The following is an 18,364-nucleotide window of genomic DNA, read 5'->3' as shown; positions in this document are numbered from 1 at the left end:
ACAGGACCCTGGCTGGCAATAACCTTTGGCTAGTCAGAATCCCAGAAAACAGGGCAGATACTCTCTCTTAATGTCCATAGATGGTAGTGATTTGGAAATGTGGTTTGCTAGCTTTTCTGCCCTTTTCTGCCACTTGCTCCAGACCCATCCCAACCCAGAATTCATGCTTCTCTTGACTGGGTCTTCAAAATCCATGCTGTACAGCTGAGTGACTCCTATTTCCTTTCCCCTGAAATTCACAGCTGCTGGGGAAGCTCAAGCAATCTCTCTCTGAGAGAGAACCAAGTTTCAGACCCCTGCCGACACACTGAGATTTCTGGGGATACCCCCTCTCGTAATTCCTCACAGCTTCTGAGTCTACTTCCAGCTAGGAGAGATTCCTACACATAGAAACCTACCATGTAAGGGAGAAGGCTAATCCAAATTCATTCTCCCTGGCATCTCATTTTCTATATGGAATGATTTTTGTGTGTCCATGGAGGAGTATGCCATGATCTGGACCCTCAGCTGCAGTCTGAAGTGGCATAGCCCAGGCACACAGGTATACCACCTCAGGCACAGGTTCCCATGAATACATTTGACTCAAACACCAAATGCTTGGCTCCATAGTATTCTTATCATGTGAGTGCTGGGCACACATGCACATTTTAATTTCAGGAAATGATCTCAAGAAATGAACTCTGCACATTGAATTATCACCCTGGAATAAGCATGGCCATTAGTATGCAGGGGCCTGCCTCCCTGGACTCTGTTGAATTGGAAACCAGGCATCATTGGGATTCTTCCCTCTCTCCCCTCCTCTCCCCTCCCAACACACTGACTCTTCCTTTATTACAGAAAGCATAGCGATAAATCAGTTCCAAGCGTTTCCATGCTCTCATATAGCCATTTTAAAATGTTTCTTTTTCAGCCCGGCTAATTACTGACAGTTACTGAACTATACAAAAGCAATTTGGACTTCCATTTAACAAATGCCAGAGATGAGAGTGTATGTTCTTGTCCCCTGAAATGGTTAAGAGGATCTGAGAGATGAAATCGGCAGAAGGGAAGAACGCAGTGGGGAGACATGAAACCTTGCATGTAGCAGAGGGCTTGTCGCATCTCACCACTCGCTGAGCACCCAAATCCCCCTGTGCTCTAGTATAAATGGATAGGAAGACGGAATTTGGCTCTCTAGTGCTATGCATGCTGCTGGCGCTAACTTTCCTACCATATTCTTAACTAATTATGATGGTGAAGTTTGCTCCATTCTTTAGCTATGATGGTTATATAAGCTTACATTCAATTTGCACTGATCCAGGGCAGTGCGCCCAACTCCCTTGCACTGGCTCTGATAGGTCAGCAGAAAGTGATCTAGTAGAAACTGTTTGAATGCATATTGGAGGCTTCACCTACCCTAGGAAAAAGTGGGATTTAAGTACAGTGGTACCTCGGGTTACGTATCCCTATGGATACGTAATCTTCAGGTTGCAAACACGGTAAACCTGGAAGTGTATACTTGCGGGTTTCGCCGTGCGCGTGCACAGAAGCACTCAATTGCACCGCATGCGTGTGTAGAAGGGTGCTTCCATTTTATGGACTTTTCAAGATACTGCCAGGTCTCCAGAATGGATCCTGTCCATAACCGGAGGTACCACTGTACATTCATTTTCCACCTTTGGGAACTTGGTTTCCCACACGACTAAAGCAATTTCTACCACTTGATCCCTTATCTGAGAAAAACTGGGGCAAACCAAGAGTTCCTGTGAGGTTTCCTAGCTCAGCATTTTCTGCACCAAGGTTGGGAATCTTTTCAGTCCCAAAGGCCACATTTCCTTGTTGCCCACTCCCCCAAAGGCCACACGCCAGCAATGGACAGGACCACAAGGTGGGCAGGGCTGAATTAAGCAGGCCCAGAGTTGCATACAGTATCTGATTCTACACTGAGTGGCAGGAGCTCTCCAGGGTTGCAGACCACCCCACCTGGAGACTCCCTTCTGCATGCACAGATTGCGTTCTAAAACCGAGCTGTGGGCCCTACTTACCAATTACTCTTCCAAGTGTGCCTGACATCGTAGTCATTGATCTGGTGCTTATCAGCTTGTTCGTCCAGGAAATCAAACATGTACTTGATGGCGAGAGGCAAGGCACTCCCTCGGTGGGCGGTGCTGAATATGGTCTCAAAGAGGTCGTCAACAAACTTCTGCAAGGTTCCCTGGATGTAGAAAAACGGTGGCAATGGAATGAAGGCATAGTCTGCTTGGGAGGCATAAAGATCCCATTGAGATTATAAGAAGAAAAGTTATGCCCTGAAATGACACTGGCATTGCCAGTGAAAGCCACAGAAATGTACAAAATTTTGTTGGATTTTGCAGGACATCCCAGGCTGTGTTACAGAAGTGATCTCATCTCTTCACAACATCCATAGACAAAGCAGATGGAGTGACACCTGTTCTTGGGCCTACTCTACTAGTAAGACTGAACCATCAAGGAAAGTTGTTTTACATAGTAAAAAGCAAGGAATCTAAGCACTCTGCCATGTGTGTTTCATCTGTAATTCAGAAGTAGGCTTAGCCATAGCAGACTGTCATAGAGTGCAACCATTTTCCCATGGGGGCACCAGACGATACCCTCTTAGTATCCATCCATCCATTAGGGGGCACTTGTTTGCAGTGTCAATCACTTATGAATCTTGAATTTAAAAACCCCCTTCTGATTTTATAGGCAGAGAAAGGAATTTGGTTATAACCCTGATCTTTTGAGAGTTCCAGGTCACTGTGTGTTAGCCACAAGTTCATTCATGTTCAGTGTAATGCTATACTTAGCTTGCTGAAGGTTTTAAGTTCTTACAAGGATAGATAAACACATAGCTACTGAAGTATGAAATACATTCAATACATGAAGCTACAGTGGTACCTTGGTTCTCTAACAGCTTAGTTGACAAACAAATCGGCTCCAGAATGCCGAAAACCCAGAAGTAAGTGTTCCAGTTTCCGAAGGTTTACTGGAAGCTGAATGTCCGACGCCACTTCTGCTTGAGTGCAGGAAGCTCCTGTAGCCAATCAGAAGCTGTGCCTTGGTTTTTTAACGGTTTTGGGAGTCGAATGGATGTCTGGAATGGATTAAGTTCAAGAACCAAGGTTCTACTGTATAATACACCTGAACCTCCCAGACCTGTGTTGAAATTGCAGAGTTAAGCAGCAGTGATTAGTGCTGAGCTTAAGTTTTTCACATAAGACTATGATAGAAATCCATGAGAAGCTTCATGAAAAGCACGCCCATTTTCATCTTTTTTCTTTTCTTTGGCTGTTTGAAGCTAGATGACACATGCTGAGCCAGCTGACAACCCACCTAATCCATCCTAATGATGATTGTCAAGGTGGTTTGTGGCAGACACCACTATTAATTTTTATCTCAGAATGCACTTTGCACTGGGGGCATTTTGGGATAAGAAATGTGGCAGCTGGCGGCTTGCTACAGCATTGAGAACTCTGGCGAATTTTGTGCCCACCCCCCAAAATATTCCTTCACACTCCTCTGAAAATTGCAAGAATTAGCCTGTTTCCCCACCTGCTCTTGGAGGAATGTTTTTGATTCAGGATGAGCAGCAACACACAGCAGCCAACCTCCAGTGAGAAAATAAATAGCTATGGTAGATTATTACAATTTATTATTTGGTCTGGGAATAAAGTAGGAGAGAGGGAGATTCTGCTGTGCCATTTGCATGCCAGCTCCTGCAATTAATGTGGCTTTCTCCAGTTCTCAGAACTCGACAATATTATTTTTGTTTGCTTTTGTACAAATCTTATATTATTGACCATTTGATTTACATCAGAAACCAGGGCAGCAATTACACAGTGTGAGTAGCCATTGGACTTTTACAGCTCCCTTGCCTCGGCTTTTGCTGATGCAGAGTGCTGATAAAATGAGGGCGTCTATCAAGCATATGAACAATGAGCACAGGGGAAATCAGTGATTGCAGCAACCGGAGGCTGGGATTCAGTTTTGCTTCGTCAACAGCTAGGATGCAAAACTAGTCTTTGCAGCTGCGTGTTTGGGGCTTTTCCCTTTTTTCCTTTTGGCCAAATGTAACTGGGACCAGAAAAGCTCCATAGGTAGGTGAAGAGTTTAAAAGAATGAAGCCAGGTCCCTCTGCATATATTGAGAGGCAGAAGAACCTGGGCCCATGCCTATCACCAGGCCAAGTGGGCTGATTAGGATTACCAATGGCCCGGAAAAATAAAGAAAGGGATTTAAAAATCCCATCTAGGGGTTTTCTTTGTATTTAAAGCATGACACCGGGCTGGGCTGGAGGGAGTACCTTGAAGACTGAAACTGGCTTGTCTGTCTGATTGCCTGATCATCTGTCACTCAAGCCCAAACACACTCTTTTCCTTTCTTTTTGCTTATTCCTTGAGGTCAGAAGTTGTGTAAGGAATTCAAGGAATTGAGCAGGTGAACAGAGACAGAAATTCTAAGACAACAGCAGCTGTGCTATCACAGAAGCCCAAGAGCTAGTGGTGAAGCCTATGTAGGGAACTTCTGCTCATGACCTCTGGTTTTTGGGTGGGCTGGGCAAGAAAAGTGCATCATCCTTCTTGCAAAATGTTACATATGCCGTTAGCATGTGCAGGGAGCAGATCACTCTGGGACAGCAAGGCATCTAGAGTAAGCATTGGCTATCACCCATCTTGTGATAATGGGCCCAGAGGCTGATAATGTATGCTGTGGGGAAGGGATAAGTTTCTCTAAAGAACCTTGGATTTCAATTGCTGCTCCAATGCTATTATCATTAGAATCTCTTGCGATGCAACTGCAGCAGTGAGAACTCCAAACCCTTAAGTGTTTGGTGTTAAGCAGATAAGAAGTCAGAAATCATCGCAAATGGAATAATAAGTTGTCTCCATATACTCTCTGCTGATTTATAACAGCAAGACTGAAGAGGGCAGAAACTTGACAGCATGGTAGGATGAAAGACCCACCAGATTCTGTGTGTAACTTGGCAGTCTGTACATCTACTCAAACTTTAGAACGCATCTAGGTAGAGCCTTCCTTCCTTCTGATTTACCTTGGTGGCTAGCAGGCGGGTCAAGTAGATTTCTGAGACCATCTTGCTGCCACGGTCACCTTCTCGCTGGTCCATGTGATCGTGATTCTTCACCAGGTGCCACAGCTTGGTGCCGCTCTCCAGGTCAGGAGTGATCATGGGGGTCCGGGAACGGAGGCTGTCAGGGCTGCTGGCTGTCCGGAGCATACTCTCTGTGAGGAAACCACATGCAATGGGAACCGCCTCTCCCTCCTTCGCTGCCTTCCAGCCTCAGCTGTCCTCCCTCCACCTCACTTAGTTTGCAGCAAGGCCTGTCACACCACCAAGAGTATATGATTCGTGTTGGGCTACCCTTTAGAACCAGGCAACAAAAGTTCATAGGCTGGGTGGCTCTATTAACCAAGAAATCGTTAGACTTCCTCTTTCTTTCTTTTTTTACTGCCAGGGTAACTGCAAGCAGTGAGCGAAAGCTGCTAAAACCTAAGGCCAGCTCATGCTGTTGGCAGGTTCTCTCCAGTCCTAACCTGCCCAAATACATGTTCTATCAAATACATGAGACATCAACCTGGTGTGCCATTCATATAAGATACTTCTGAAGGACCCCTGGGATCTCTGAGGAAGAACGGCAGGCTATAAATATGGTTAGACAGACAGACAGACAGACATCTTTTTCTGCTCTGCTAGTTTTAACTGGCTGCTTTTGCATTTTAAAGGGGGAAGATGAAAGGAAACTCTTTCTTCAAACACACTGGGTTGTATCCAATGCTGTGCACAGGAGGTTCTGCTCAAATCAAAACACTTCTTAAACAAATGTTAAAGAGCTGTAGTTCTCCCCCCACCACACCCTTTCCGCAACAAAGTGCTAACTTAAGGGTGTGTCACAATAGATACCTTACTTATCCTCATCAACTAACATGGAACTTTATTCTTGCCAGGGACTTTAACTAAGAGACCCTGACGAAAAATACAAGTTTCGCAGGAGTAATTACACAGGATATGATGAGTCAACAGGTAGAGGGATGAGAAAGAATCAGATGAAGAATTTCTGAAGTGGCAACGTTGGTAGGTTTGCTATAAGTAGCACTGAGGTGGACTTGGGTGATTTTCTCTTCCAAAACTGATGCATGAGATATAGGAAAGGGGTTAAGAAAAAGCTGCTTTGGCTGCAATATTGCATCTTTTCTGCTCTGCCTTTGCTTCAGGAAGACTGATTCCTAATCTCCAGGCTGTTCCTGAATCCCAGACAGCAAGCAATGACGGCTGTTTTCTCACTTACCATATCTGCTGAGTGATTTGGTGAAGGTGGAGGAGTTGGAAATGTTGTAAGCTGAATTCTGCTTGGGCACCAGGGCCACAGAGGAACCATCTGTCACCTATAGCAAGAATATTAGCAAAACAAAGATTGAATGGACTTTACAGATCCACATATCATGCATCTCTCATCCCAATAGCTCCTCACACTAAGACAAGCTGAAATTGCAATTGCCTATTCAGTGGGTTCCCAAAGGCAGTTCGATACAATGGACCAATGGACCATCATGCCTCAGGGAAAAGACAGAAGCTGAGGTAGTCTGATTACACTTGCAGGTCAACATCCCCATTCTATCCTCTCCTCAGCCTAACTTGCTCTGAGGGAAATTCTAACTTTCTACATTTTTTAACATTTTCTCTTTTTTCATGTATCTTCCTCGCATTCTAAAACATTTAGCTAGGTATTGTCCTAATAACTGCCCCACTTTGAGGAAATACCCCCACACTTGTACACTACCCCTCAATTCAGGGGTTGGGAACCTAAGGCCTAAAGGTCAAATATGGCCCTCCAGAACTCTGGCTCTCAAAATTCTGCCTAGTAGGCCACACCCCTCACTGACCCTACTGTACACCCTTCCTTACGTGTTTTTGCATGACTGTATGGAGGATAGGTGTGTGTGTGTGTGTGTGTGTGTGTGTGTGTGTGTGTGTGTGTAGAAGCTAGCCTGCTGTACAAAGATAAATTTTCATTCATTGCTCCACCCACTTCTGCCTCTGCCCCTCCCCTTGATGCCCTCAAGGTTGTCCAGAAGGGAATGGGGCCCTTGGGCTGGAAAGGGTTACCTGCCTCTGCCTTAATCCTTTCTGAGGAGAAGCCATGTTGGACTAGGTGTGTAGAGGGTGGAAATTTGAGAGTCCCTTGCCCCAGCAAGGCTGACTGTGAAGAAACTTGACAGTCCCTTGCCCCAGCAAGGCTGACTGTGAATGCAGAAAGCTGGCAAGTGACAAAGTGACCTACTATCTGCGGGCAGCTGCAAAGGCAAGCAGTGAGTGGTTCCCACTGGCCCACAACCCATGTCATTTCAAACTGGATCCCTTCTGAAAGGATGAGCCAACCCCCTTAGTTGTCCAAAAGGGTGCATCAGGGTATATACTAAAAGACCACTCTAGATTGTTTGGCAGTATACTCAGGAACTGTCCTGTTTGTGACTGATCATTAATCTACATTACGCAATATCCGGATTACAGTCAGAGTGTATCATGCATTTCTCTTGTATCAGATGCAGAGGTTGTCTGCAGTGCCCTTCTCTCACACTGTACACATGAAGCATCTAAAGTTGAGTGAACCCTGCACTTAGATGTGCCACACAGTTTCTTGTGCCACACCTCTACGACTAAAGCCAGCAGACCACCACACCTGGTAATGGGCGAGAGTGTTGAGCCTTTTCCAGTCATTGTCAATCTTTGTCGTGACATCTTCATCTTGCAGTATTATCCGAGCCATCCTGCCCTGCCGCCACTCTGCACCGATGGAAGAGAAGGGCATGGGGTCACTGGGGATCGTGCTCACTTTGGACAGATCACAGAACGAAAGGCATGGAGAGCATGTGAGTGAGGGGTGGCACAAACAGTTTTTAAAAGCCACACCGCACTTTAAACCCTTGGCTGTCTTGTGCGCTACCAGCAGCCATGCTGATGAGGCTGGCCAAACATTTGGATGGAGAATAACTGACCCATTTTCTCCTGTCTGTACTCCATTTGCAAAAATGGGATATCACTGTTCTTGAGCAGCACCATCCTACTGCTTGACCCCGTTCAGTGAATCTCCAAGCAACAGAAATATCTGCAGCTGACCCGTGTTCCTTTTATTTTCCCTTATTGAGAATCTCAAAGTTTCAATGCCGACTGAGCCCTACTGTCTCACGCCAATGAAAACACTGGCTTCCAAACTCTGGGTCCAACAATCTATATTCAGGTGATTCACAACAAGCGTCAATAAGAAAATGTATAGCTCTTCTTAAATTTCAGGATGTTATGTGTGGAATCTTTACAAATGCAGAATTTAGAAGACTAAAGTACAGAATGCAGTGCTGAGACTTGCTCCTTCTTACATTCCATGGTGCAGCATCTGATGTTGTGCTAAGGACCAGCAAGTACACATTAAGAACATTTTCCCCAGCAGGAGATTGAACGATGACCTCGCTTGCAAACTGAAGGGCATCCAAGTTTCAAACTACATTGGACAATGGCAAAGGCTTGATTTCTAAGCTAAAATGTATGCAAGCAGGTCTGGGATGCTAAGTCACCTGCCAACCACTTACCTTCATGCAGCCTTTCCTGCAAGGCAGTTGATGGACTCTCTTTCTATATCAGAGCCCAACTTTGGGGAAAGTGGCAGTTGGGAAAAGGCTGTGGGGAGGAAAGTGGTTGGCAACAGATGACACCTTAAAGACTAATAGATTTTATTTTGGTAGCATACACTTTCATGGACCTTTGTACATGACAAAATCAATGCAAGCTGATGCTCCAAATAAGTATGTTACTCTTTAAAGTTCCACAAGACTGTTGCTTTTGCTGCAACAAGCTAACATAGCTACCTCTGCACGTACAAATGCAATATGAACTGGTTGTGTAAATCCACGCTTTAGTATACACTGAATGCACAGCAAATATCTGTAACTCTGCAACTTACCCAGGTCCATGTCCCCTGCCTTAGGTCTCTGTGAGTAAGGGACTCCTTTATACACAGCATCCAAAAGCTTCTCCTTCACTTGTGTGATGGTGTCACAGTTTAGAACCTTGACCGGGATCTCGGGAGCATTTTCATTCTCAGGGTTCACACAGTTCAGCGTCTATATGAGAGAAAAAGGTAAATATATTTGCATGATGGGATTTGCCACATTGCACTATGGTTGCATATCGGGGGAATGCAGAGGGAAATGGGCAAGAGAATGAGAAGTCATCAAACTGCCTTGGAAGCTTTACCCCCTTTTCCAGTCATTAGGTTGGAAATTTTGGGGAATGCAAAATTTTGCAGTGGAATTTCTTACCCCCCAATAACATTGACCCTGCTGATCAGATTCCAGAAAACCAGGCTCCCACTTGCACTAACCAGCATTTTGTAGTCAATTTGTTGACGGATGAGCTTGTCTTCACTTAAGGAGTAGCGAGCCTCTCCAGTGATAGCATCAATGGGTCCCTTCTCCATCTGCTGTTTGATGGCACAGTAAAGCATGAACAGAGGTTCACCTGCACACTCCTAAAGAGAAGGGAGGAAGACAGGGCATTAGAAAGAACATCCCTTGAAATACCTAAAATAAGCAGCTGTTTCCAAATCAAACTTGCATTGGAGACTGATTTTATTAAACACTACTTCCATGTAATAATAATAATAATAATAATAATAATAATAATAATTTGCTGGACCCTGGAGAACATGCTTCAAATGTATACACAGAAATGACCAGTGTTGTAGTAAGATCAAAGTTTGCCTAATGATTACGGTGTGTTGTGTAATACCTTTGGATCTTGCTCCATTTGCTTTCGTATGGTATCTCCTTTGACCCCTATCTTGCCAAAAAAAAAGCCATTCTTTGGAAAACCTTATTAGAAAAATCCTACTCTTTGCAAAATACAAGTCAATTGTTTCAGTTGGCTTTTCACACAAACAAAATAATGGACAAGGTGTTTTCTGAATATATGCCAGCTATTAATGCTGAGGTACATGATGGTTTGAGAAACAAAGAAGTGAAAAAGCATGTGTGAACTTTATAAATTCTAGAACTTCACCAAAGATCACTGATCTACAGGGATTATAACCCTCCTTCCCCCCCCCCCAAAGCGTAGGCTCAATTGGGCAGCACAAAATATCCAATACATGGGGATGGACAAGGCATGAGCAAAGACTTCATAAGATAAAGTAGACCATGAAGGGCTATCTCAAGTGGTTGTTCAGTAGGTATCTGGGTTGACTGATGTGGTTTTCTACAAGTTTTTCTGCAAATTAATTCTCCATGTTCATTCTTACCCATTATTGGATCAAGTCAATGAGCCATATAACCTAGAATCAATCTTTGACAATAGCCACAACCTGGTTCTTCAGAAAAGGATATATGATAACTGCAAAACAATCCATTAACTATTGTTCACTCAGAGCTTCCCGCACTATGAAGTTAAGAGACAACCTGGACATAAATCTGCCTTCCTTTACATTGATGGGGAAACTGGCCCTCCAAATGTTGTCGGACTCTACCTCCCATCAGTCCCAGCCAGCATGGTCAATAGTCAGGAATGGATTTGTATATCCTCTATGAATTTGTCTCATCAGTACAAACAAATCCAGATTCTACAACTCTCCATAGCCATGTGCCTCATAAGTCAATCCTTAGATACGTGAAATAAATGCTACCTGCTGTTTCTTCTTTACTTACTAAATGGTCACACGATTTCATTCTAACAATAAAAGAAATGGAAGTCTGTGATTGTTGTGCAATTAAAAGTTCATGACAACACAGTAAACAAAAGGAGCTAGTAGACTCCCAGCTGAAAAAGTGTCAACCTTAGCAGTCAGGTGTGTATGATTAAAATGGACTGGAAGTGAGGTGCTGAAGCAGGGGAGAAGAGATGGAAATTAATAGGATGAGTGTGAAAGACATTTGAGAAGGTGAGGGGGGGACTAGAGAGACATCACTCTGAAAACTATTATCAGTGGATTGAGACATTGACTTCAACAGTGTTTGGATCAGACGTATAGTAATGCTACATAGCTGGTCCCCAGGAGTGTTTCAGTATTTTCTTGTGCAATCTTTTATGCCAACTAGGGTGAAGATGAAAACAGGAGGGGTAGAGACAAAAATCCCAAGTGACCTCAGTCCTGCCACCTCTTTCCCAGCTGGCCACCATCAAAACAAATTCTACTTTGGTGCAAAGTGCATCTCCTCTCTCTGCCACCATATGCTGTTAGCATCTCGTTAGCATCTGCAGTAATTAAAGAGACAGCTGCTAACGAGCAAGAACAGGCATACATCATCCCTAGACCTACCGACAACACGCCTGTCTTTGAAATTATGTTTCATTTGTAAACTTGGCTTCATTAAGTCAGCTTGGGAAAGAAAGAGAGAGAGAGAGAGAACCAATGTGGGTGCTATGCTGTTTATTAATAACTGTCTTGTCTCCTCATAATGCACAAGCCAAATGATGGCCGTACATTAACAGGCATGCATGGCAATTACACTCCAGCATGGCAAGACTCTCCCATTTTTGCCTGCCCTCCTCCCTTTTCAGGTGAGGCCAGAAATTCAAGCCTCTTCCAAGGAGGGCTTTTATTACTTATAAAAGCTAACTGCAAACCATTCAGGCACAAAAAAGCAACACAGATGGAGAATAAATTGAAGATGGCTCCTTGGTCGTATCTTGTTTGTCTGTTGTGATCTCTCATCACACAGTTTTCTCCCACTTGCAGTCAGCTGAGGAGCCATGCATTGCTTGAGAGCTGAGGTGCCTGACCTGTTATCAGGGCTGTTTAAAGGCACTCTTGAGAGCAGTGGATTGCTTTTTACCTTTTGATCACCTCTGAAGACTAACCCTGTTTTAATGTTCTCTGTCCTGAGAGGTTCTGGATACTGCGTCTTATACAATGGACAACAGACAGAGAGGGCTTCGTGTTCTTTAAAACTTGGGGTAAGTATTAACTAGTTAATTACATTTGGTAACTGCTCTTGAACTGTCTGACTCCCAGCTACACAAGTGCAGTTGGGCAGGTTGCCATAATCATGCAATAGTAGAAGAACTTTCCCTAAGAATTAGCGGGTTCAATATCTGTTTGCAAAGGGAAGTGGGAGGATTTGGCATGGATCTGCTAGAGAGCAGATTGTGGTTTCAAGCTAACAGTGATACACCCATTTAAAACAGGCCACTGAATCTGCTCTAGCAAAGCCAACAGTGAGCTCAGTAGATCAACTTTATGCCAAATGATGTGTTAGCCAGCTCTTTCTTATTTACGGGAAGGCTATCACACATACTGACTCCAGGATAACCTGCTTTGGCTCTTTGCCACTTTTATTAAGTCTCCAAACACAAAAGATGAAATTACTTTTGCCTTCTCTTAAAGGGGGTACATGGGCAAATAGGGTTCACAAAGCATTTGGTTGGACCCCTCATTGCACCAGGCCCATGCCAGGCTTGCTGAGAGATCTGTAGGTGTGGTACGTGCTGGAGGCATGAATGGTACCTGCCAGGGCCATAGAAGACCTTGAGCCCCAACCCCCGTTTGTATGCTGATATCACTGGCAGGCACCAAGTTCTGATACGATGGGTTGGCTACATGGAGAAGGCTAGTGAAATCTGGATGGATCCCACTGTAGAATAAATCAGTGAGTGTCTATTGGGGTAGAGGATAATTACATTCAGTCCACATTTTTAAACAAACCAACCTAATTCGCACCTCCTGGACTAATATACAGATTGGAATGCAATTATTATTCAGATGTTGCACATCTCTGTATTTTATGACTCAAAATATGCACCAAAATGTGTAAAAAAGTATTAATGGCATATTTTAACATAAAACATGTTTAGAAATACATACTTTTAGAAAAAAATCATATTTAAATAAGCTTTTTGTGATAAAATATGTATTTCAATAATGTGTAAATATTAATTTTCATAGAGAATCTTTTAAAAACCACAGATTAATGTGGAAATGGGATGGAACAGACTTATAAACACAGGCAAAGTTGAAGCAGACTGGAAATAAGATGGTTCTGTCCATCCTTGGTCTTCAACACTCTGAATACTGTCTAAGACTGGCCAAAATCCCAAATCTCTCCCCCACCACACATTTTGCAAACCCCCATAATTTGGTGACTTTCTGTCTGGACTACTGTAATGTAATGTGCTGTATAAGGACCTGCCCTTGAAGAAAGTCCAGAGGCTATAGTCAGTACAGAATGAGGCTGCTAGTTTGGTAACTGAGGCAGTCCAATGAGACCATGTGTCGCTAGTTCCGAAAGCACTGCACTGAGTACCAATGAGCTACTGGCACAATTGAAGGTGTTAGTGCCAGCATATGAAACCTTAAATGACCCAACAACCCAAAAGAGCACCTTCCCCATTATCACCTATCTCAGCCCCAATGAACATCTAGTGAGGACTTGTTGGCTGTGACTGAGGGAAGGGGGCTGCGACCTATGACAGGGCTTTTTCAGTGGTGGCTCTGTTCATGGAATGCCATGGTTAGGTGTGATTGTCTCTATCACTATTGACTTTCAGGAGGAGTTTGAAAATACTGCTGTTTACCCAGGCATTCGACAGCTGAAGGACAGTGCTCCTGGCAACTGCAAAATCATTGGATGAGAGAATGTTTTTAACCATAGCTGTTTTCAGGATGCTTTAAAAAAAATGTTTTGTTGTGGATGTGGCTTGCTGCCATGGGCTCCTTTAGGAGGAAGGATGGGATATTAATAAATAAGTATAAAATAGTAACTAAACCCATAAAACCAGGCAAAGGTAGCTTGGCATCTTTAGGCAAGGACTTATGTTAACACCACATGCTCCCCAACAGCTTTGGAGCAGGAATTATGTGCTGATCTGCCAAGATGAGAAGCACTTTAGCAGCTGACAGCGAGACACCAGCCAGCACCTACCACATAGCTCTAACAACCTCTCTGTGCAAGAAGACAATGCTTTTCCTGGGCTCATCATAAGTCTGCGCTCAATCTTTTAAAAATGACATAGACCAAAACACAGTTTTATGCAACAGGACAGTGACTGCACAGTCAGTATGGGATGAGCTTTTAGAATTCATGGCTCTGAGCCCAGTTCCTGGAAGGAATGGATCTGAGGCAAAACCAAACATTTGAGCATAAAATACAAGACAAAACACGAAGAAAGCCACCGATAACTTGCTGAGATGGCTCCTCCCCAAACCCTGGAAGTATGGCAATTCCAGCACATAGCCCAGCCTTCCTCAATTTAGCCTGGTGCCTTCCAGATCTTTTGGAGTGAAATTCCCATCAGCCCCTGCCAGTTTGTATAATCCAAAACATCAAGAGGGTGCCACAATGAGGAAAGCTAACATAGGATTCTATCCAATGCAAAAACTACTCAGAGTAGGCACATTAAAAGTAATGGTCGTTAGTAACTTAGATAGAGTAGACCTATCAAAATGAATCTATTTCATTTCCTTTCAACTATTTGTATACTGCTTAATCACAATCATCGCTAAGCAGCGTACAAGAAGCCCAATACAGTAAGCTTCAAGGCCAACTAGGGATTTCAACTCTGGTTCTCCCAGCCCAGTACTGTAACCACTACTCCGAACTCTTACTGAAAACACCACAATCTCTGGTAGAGATGTTTCCAGGTCCTCTGACCCAATAGCCTTTTAACTGGAGATTCCAGAGCTTGAACCTTCTGCATGCTCTACCACTGATCAGTTGGCCCTCTGACACAAATGCAGGGCTGAGATCTCACAAATAAACTGAAGGATCTAGAGGCCTGCTCTGCTCTGCAAATGTTGTCTGCAAATGTTTCCATTACCTTTGTTCCACTGACAACTCAGCACTGTTTCCAGGAGTTCTCCTATCTACAGTTTTCCCTGGCCAATATTAAGTAGGCACAGTGGCTGTAGACCCCAGCTCCTGCGAAAAGCAGAAGGGCCAAAAGACCAAATGCTCTTGAGAAGAGCACCTCCTTTAACCCTCAACAGATTAAGAGAAGCTGCAGGATGCAGAGTAAAGTGTAAACATTGGCATTTGCATATGAGTGCCTGCATATGTGGAGAGAAAGCCTGAAGCAGCATGAGCCAAACTATCTAACGCTCACAGTGTCTTATTGATGAGATTTAGCTCATCAGGCACCTAATATTGTGCATTTTTCAATGCTCCTCTTTATCTGCTTCGCTCTCCCATTCCCTGGGATGGCTCATTAGGAGGCTGATGAATGGCGCTCGAGGCCTCAACAAAAGCACCACTGCCCGGGCCTGCCGATTCCACGATGCCTGCCTGTCCCTACCTCTGCCACAAACAACACCTGGGCAGCAAGGATGAAGGAAGCTGGGAAAGGACAGAGAGAGGAGGGAGAAGAAGAGCAGCACATTGATCTCGGCCTTCAGTGGTGCTGAATCAATATATCATTTCCCTTACAGATGATTGGCAGGGTTTCTTTTCATTCCTTTAAGGGCCTTGTGCTGTTGCTGTGTAGCTGTCACAAGAGGCTAGCTAATGCTACATCCTTGTATGCTACACCTATTGTGAGTGTTCATCTCATGAAGGGCTCAGGCTGGAGATAAGCGCTGAGCTATGGGAGAGCAGAGCTCGGCTCTATATAGCAGCAAGAGTTGCATCCTGATTGTGAGCCCCGCTGCCCATACTGGAAGGTGCTGCTTTGAGTAGAGTCCTCTCCAGCAGAGCTACTTCTGCAATGGAGAGGGAGAGCGTCTGGTCTTACTAGGTCTTCAACAGAGTTCTCTGAGTCGAAGGATGGCAGTGTCACATCCTCTGACTGATGGGACACTGGTCCCCGCAAGCTTGTTGAGTAGCGGCACTTCTGAACTGACCACATATGCTCTCCCTCTTCTGATTTGGAGTCCTTAGCTCCAACACCTCTTCTGGTCCCTGACACACCCATGGGAATAATTCATGCCTATCTGAGGACATGTGGGCCGACCAGCAAGTGTACAAACATAATCCAAATCTGGGGGGCATCCTTAGTGCTGCAAATCAGAGGTGGTCCTACAAACCCTTCCCTACAGGAAAGGCAGTAAATATAAGATACCACCATTCTTTCTTTCCTTTGTTTTAGTCATCAACAGCTCATTTTGACTCAAGGACACAAACTCAGGCCCCAGCTGCAGAGGCATTCCCTTGTCAGGTCCTTCTCCAAAGACATGTTTTTGCAAAAATTCACCAAAGGCTACACACACAAAAATGCAAGTACGTTCACTTGCTGGATTTGCATGTGCTTTTGCTACAGTGTGGGGTGGGACCATATATTTCCCTGCTGGCAAAGTGCTTGTGGGGAAGCCTGTTTCAAGTATCTTGACTACTACTTCTCATTTCACAACCACCTGCAATCCTCACCCCTTTAAAGCTACTCAGAGAAATAATATTCTAGACATCAATTGATGGGAGCTGTCTCTTGCTGCTGGTTACATACATTGCTCTTTTGTACTGAGGAGACTGGAACAGGGAGCAGGGTAAAGGTAGGTGGCTGCAACCGTGGTGCACTTGGCTCAAATGACAATGGCTCGTATGAGATGTAATGGTTGAAGAGCTCTAAGAACCAAGTCTGAACACGATGAACTAAACTACAAATTTACATCATAGTCAGCAATAGCATGTCTATAGGGAATGCACCCTTCTATTGTCTAGGGAAATTCTCATTCTCATTCTCCTTCATAAACTCTCAAACTAAAACTTGCCATATGGTCAGTTTTTGACCAGTCTGTTTTTATCGTGTGTGTGTGTGTGTGTGTGTGTGTGTTTTAAATAAAGCCTGGCTTACTGCCACTCCAAACAAAATAAAAACCAGCAAGAAGGTTTCCTTCTCACATATTGTCAGAGCTATCTTTTTTGTAATAAGTTTTTATTGAAGAATTTTGAACTGTATAATACAAGCAACAGAACACACAAGCACAAAGCAAGCAAGCAAGCACGCAAGCAAGCAAGCAAGCGGCAAAGGAGATTAAAAGAACAAAATAATGGGTCACAGTTTCTTATATATCTTGAGCAAAGGTGGAAAGGGGAGGAAGAAAAGGCTTGGTGGAAAGTGAGGCAATGGCCTGGGGTCACTGTTATATTGAGTCTTTCCAGAAGACCATCTGGGTAGCAGATGGGAGGAATTCCTCCACTGAATCGCTTATAAATGAGAGGAATAGAAATTGGGTGACAGCAAAAGCATCAGGCTTTGCCTGGTCCATACTCAAGACAATTCACGCGAATAAACTTTTCTGATAAATCTATTTGCCACATGCACTGGCACCATGATTCAAGCATAAAATCAGGCCTTTTCCATCCCCCCAATAGCCATGCAAGCAGCTGTCAGGAGGAAAGTCAAAATGTCTCTATGGAGCAGCCTTGGGCCGGTAAATGGGCAGCAAGAGCAAGTACAGGAGATTTAGGGACAGTTTGCTTAGTTATTAAGGATAGCGGATTAAATATTTTGTCCCCAAATCAATTGGGGAAAAGCCACCACATGTGTATTCTGATCTGTGCTGTGAAAGAATGCTGCCCTGAGACTGTAGAGCCCATTTCTCCGAATGCAGAAAATCTGGGGATCAATGTTCAAATATATCCAAGGACCATGCTTTCCAGAAGCTTAAGCACATAAAACAACATTGGCTCTCTCTCTCTCTCTCTCTCTCTCTCTCTCTCTCTCTCTCTGTGTGTGTGTGTGTGTGTGTGTTATCATTAGAACTCGGTATATGTTGGCTCACTAATGACCATCTGCAATGGCAACCGTTCTGGTAGGCTCGATTGCTTTGTACCTTTCAGAGATGTGGGAAGAGGAAAGGAGAACGCTGCATGGAAATGAACTTCAGCAACTGATGTGATCCTGCTCCTCTTCCTCAAAGCAGCTCTAAGAGCTTGGTAACTAACCTGCAGGACAGATTTATATACTTGTGCTTCCATGCACAAGGAATGGAGGAATGGAAAGAGCCAGTCCATTGGATTTGGGTGGTGACAAATGGCGCTGCCAAATTCCAGCAGCATGAAGTCAACCCTTCCTTTATCCAGCTTGGAATGCAATTTATCTATTCCAGGAGCTCAGTGCACATAGATATTTTTGAAGGAGAGACTTTTTGGGGTTCTTTTAAAGCACCACATGGGCTCCCGGTGTCTCCTACACACAGTTTGAGGTGTATTTCCAGACCAGACCACACAGCACCACATTCTCAAAAATTTGTGCACCTTTGCTTGAAACGCTACATGGAGCCTTCTCTTGGTCATGGCTATATAGGAACTTTACATTTAAGGCTAAGGCTACATTTAAAGCACTACAATACCACTTTAACAGTCATGGCTTTCCCCAAAGAATCCTGGGTAGTGCCGTTTATTAAAGATGCTGAAAACTGAGACCCCCTGTTCC

At 44.1% G+C, this 18,364-nt stretch overlaps 1 protein-coding gene across 6 annotated transcripts in view; it reads right to left on the bottom strand.

Annotated features, from left to right (window-relative positions):
• The window catches only part of PLXNA1 (plexin A1), a 302,883-nt gene that overhangs the window by 11,663 nt on the left and 272,856 nt on the right, over positions 1-18,364 (bottom strand). For 2 of the 6 annotated variants that reach the window (XM_083721536.1, XM_083721537.1), the window contains exons 24-29: positions 9,390-9,536; positions 8,970-9,129; positions 7,695-7,798; positions 6,303-6,399; positions 5,048-5,238; positions 2,025-2,194 (exon numbers count right to left, since the gene is read on the bottom strand). In XM_083721536.1, the coding sequence (XP_083577662.1) occupies positions 2,025-2,194; positions 5,048-5,238; positions 6,303-6,399; positions 7,695-7,798; positions 8,970-9,129; positions 9,390-9,536 (869 nt within the window). Of the gene's footprint in view, positions 1-2,024; positions 2,195-5,047; positions 5,239-6,302; positions 6,400-7,694; positions 7,847-8,969; positions 9,130-9,389; positions 9,537-18,364 lie in introns of all 6 variants that reach the window. The other 4 variants (XM_083721533.1, XM_083721534.1, XM_083721535.1 and 1 more) reach the window with 3 other exon arrangements.

The sequence above is a fragment of the Podarcis gaigeae genome, assembly GCF_964106915.1.
Source record: "Podarcis gaigeae genome assembly, chromosome: 2".
Lineage (NCBI taxonomy): Eukaryota > Metazoa > Chordata > Lepidosauria > Squamata > Lacertidae > Podarcis > Podarcis gaigeae.
The sequence above is the reverse complement of the archived record's forward strand: the minus strand, read 5'-3'. Positions and strand labels throughout refer to the sequence as shown.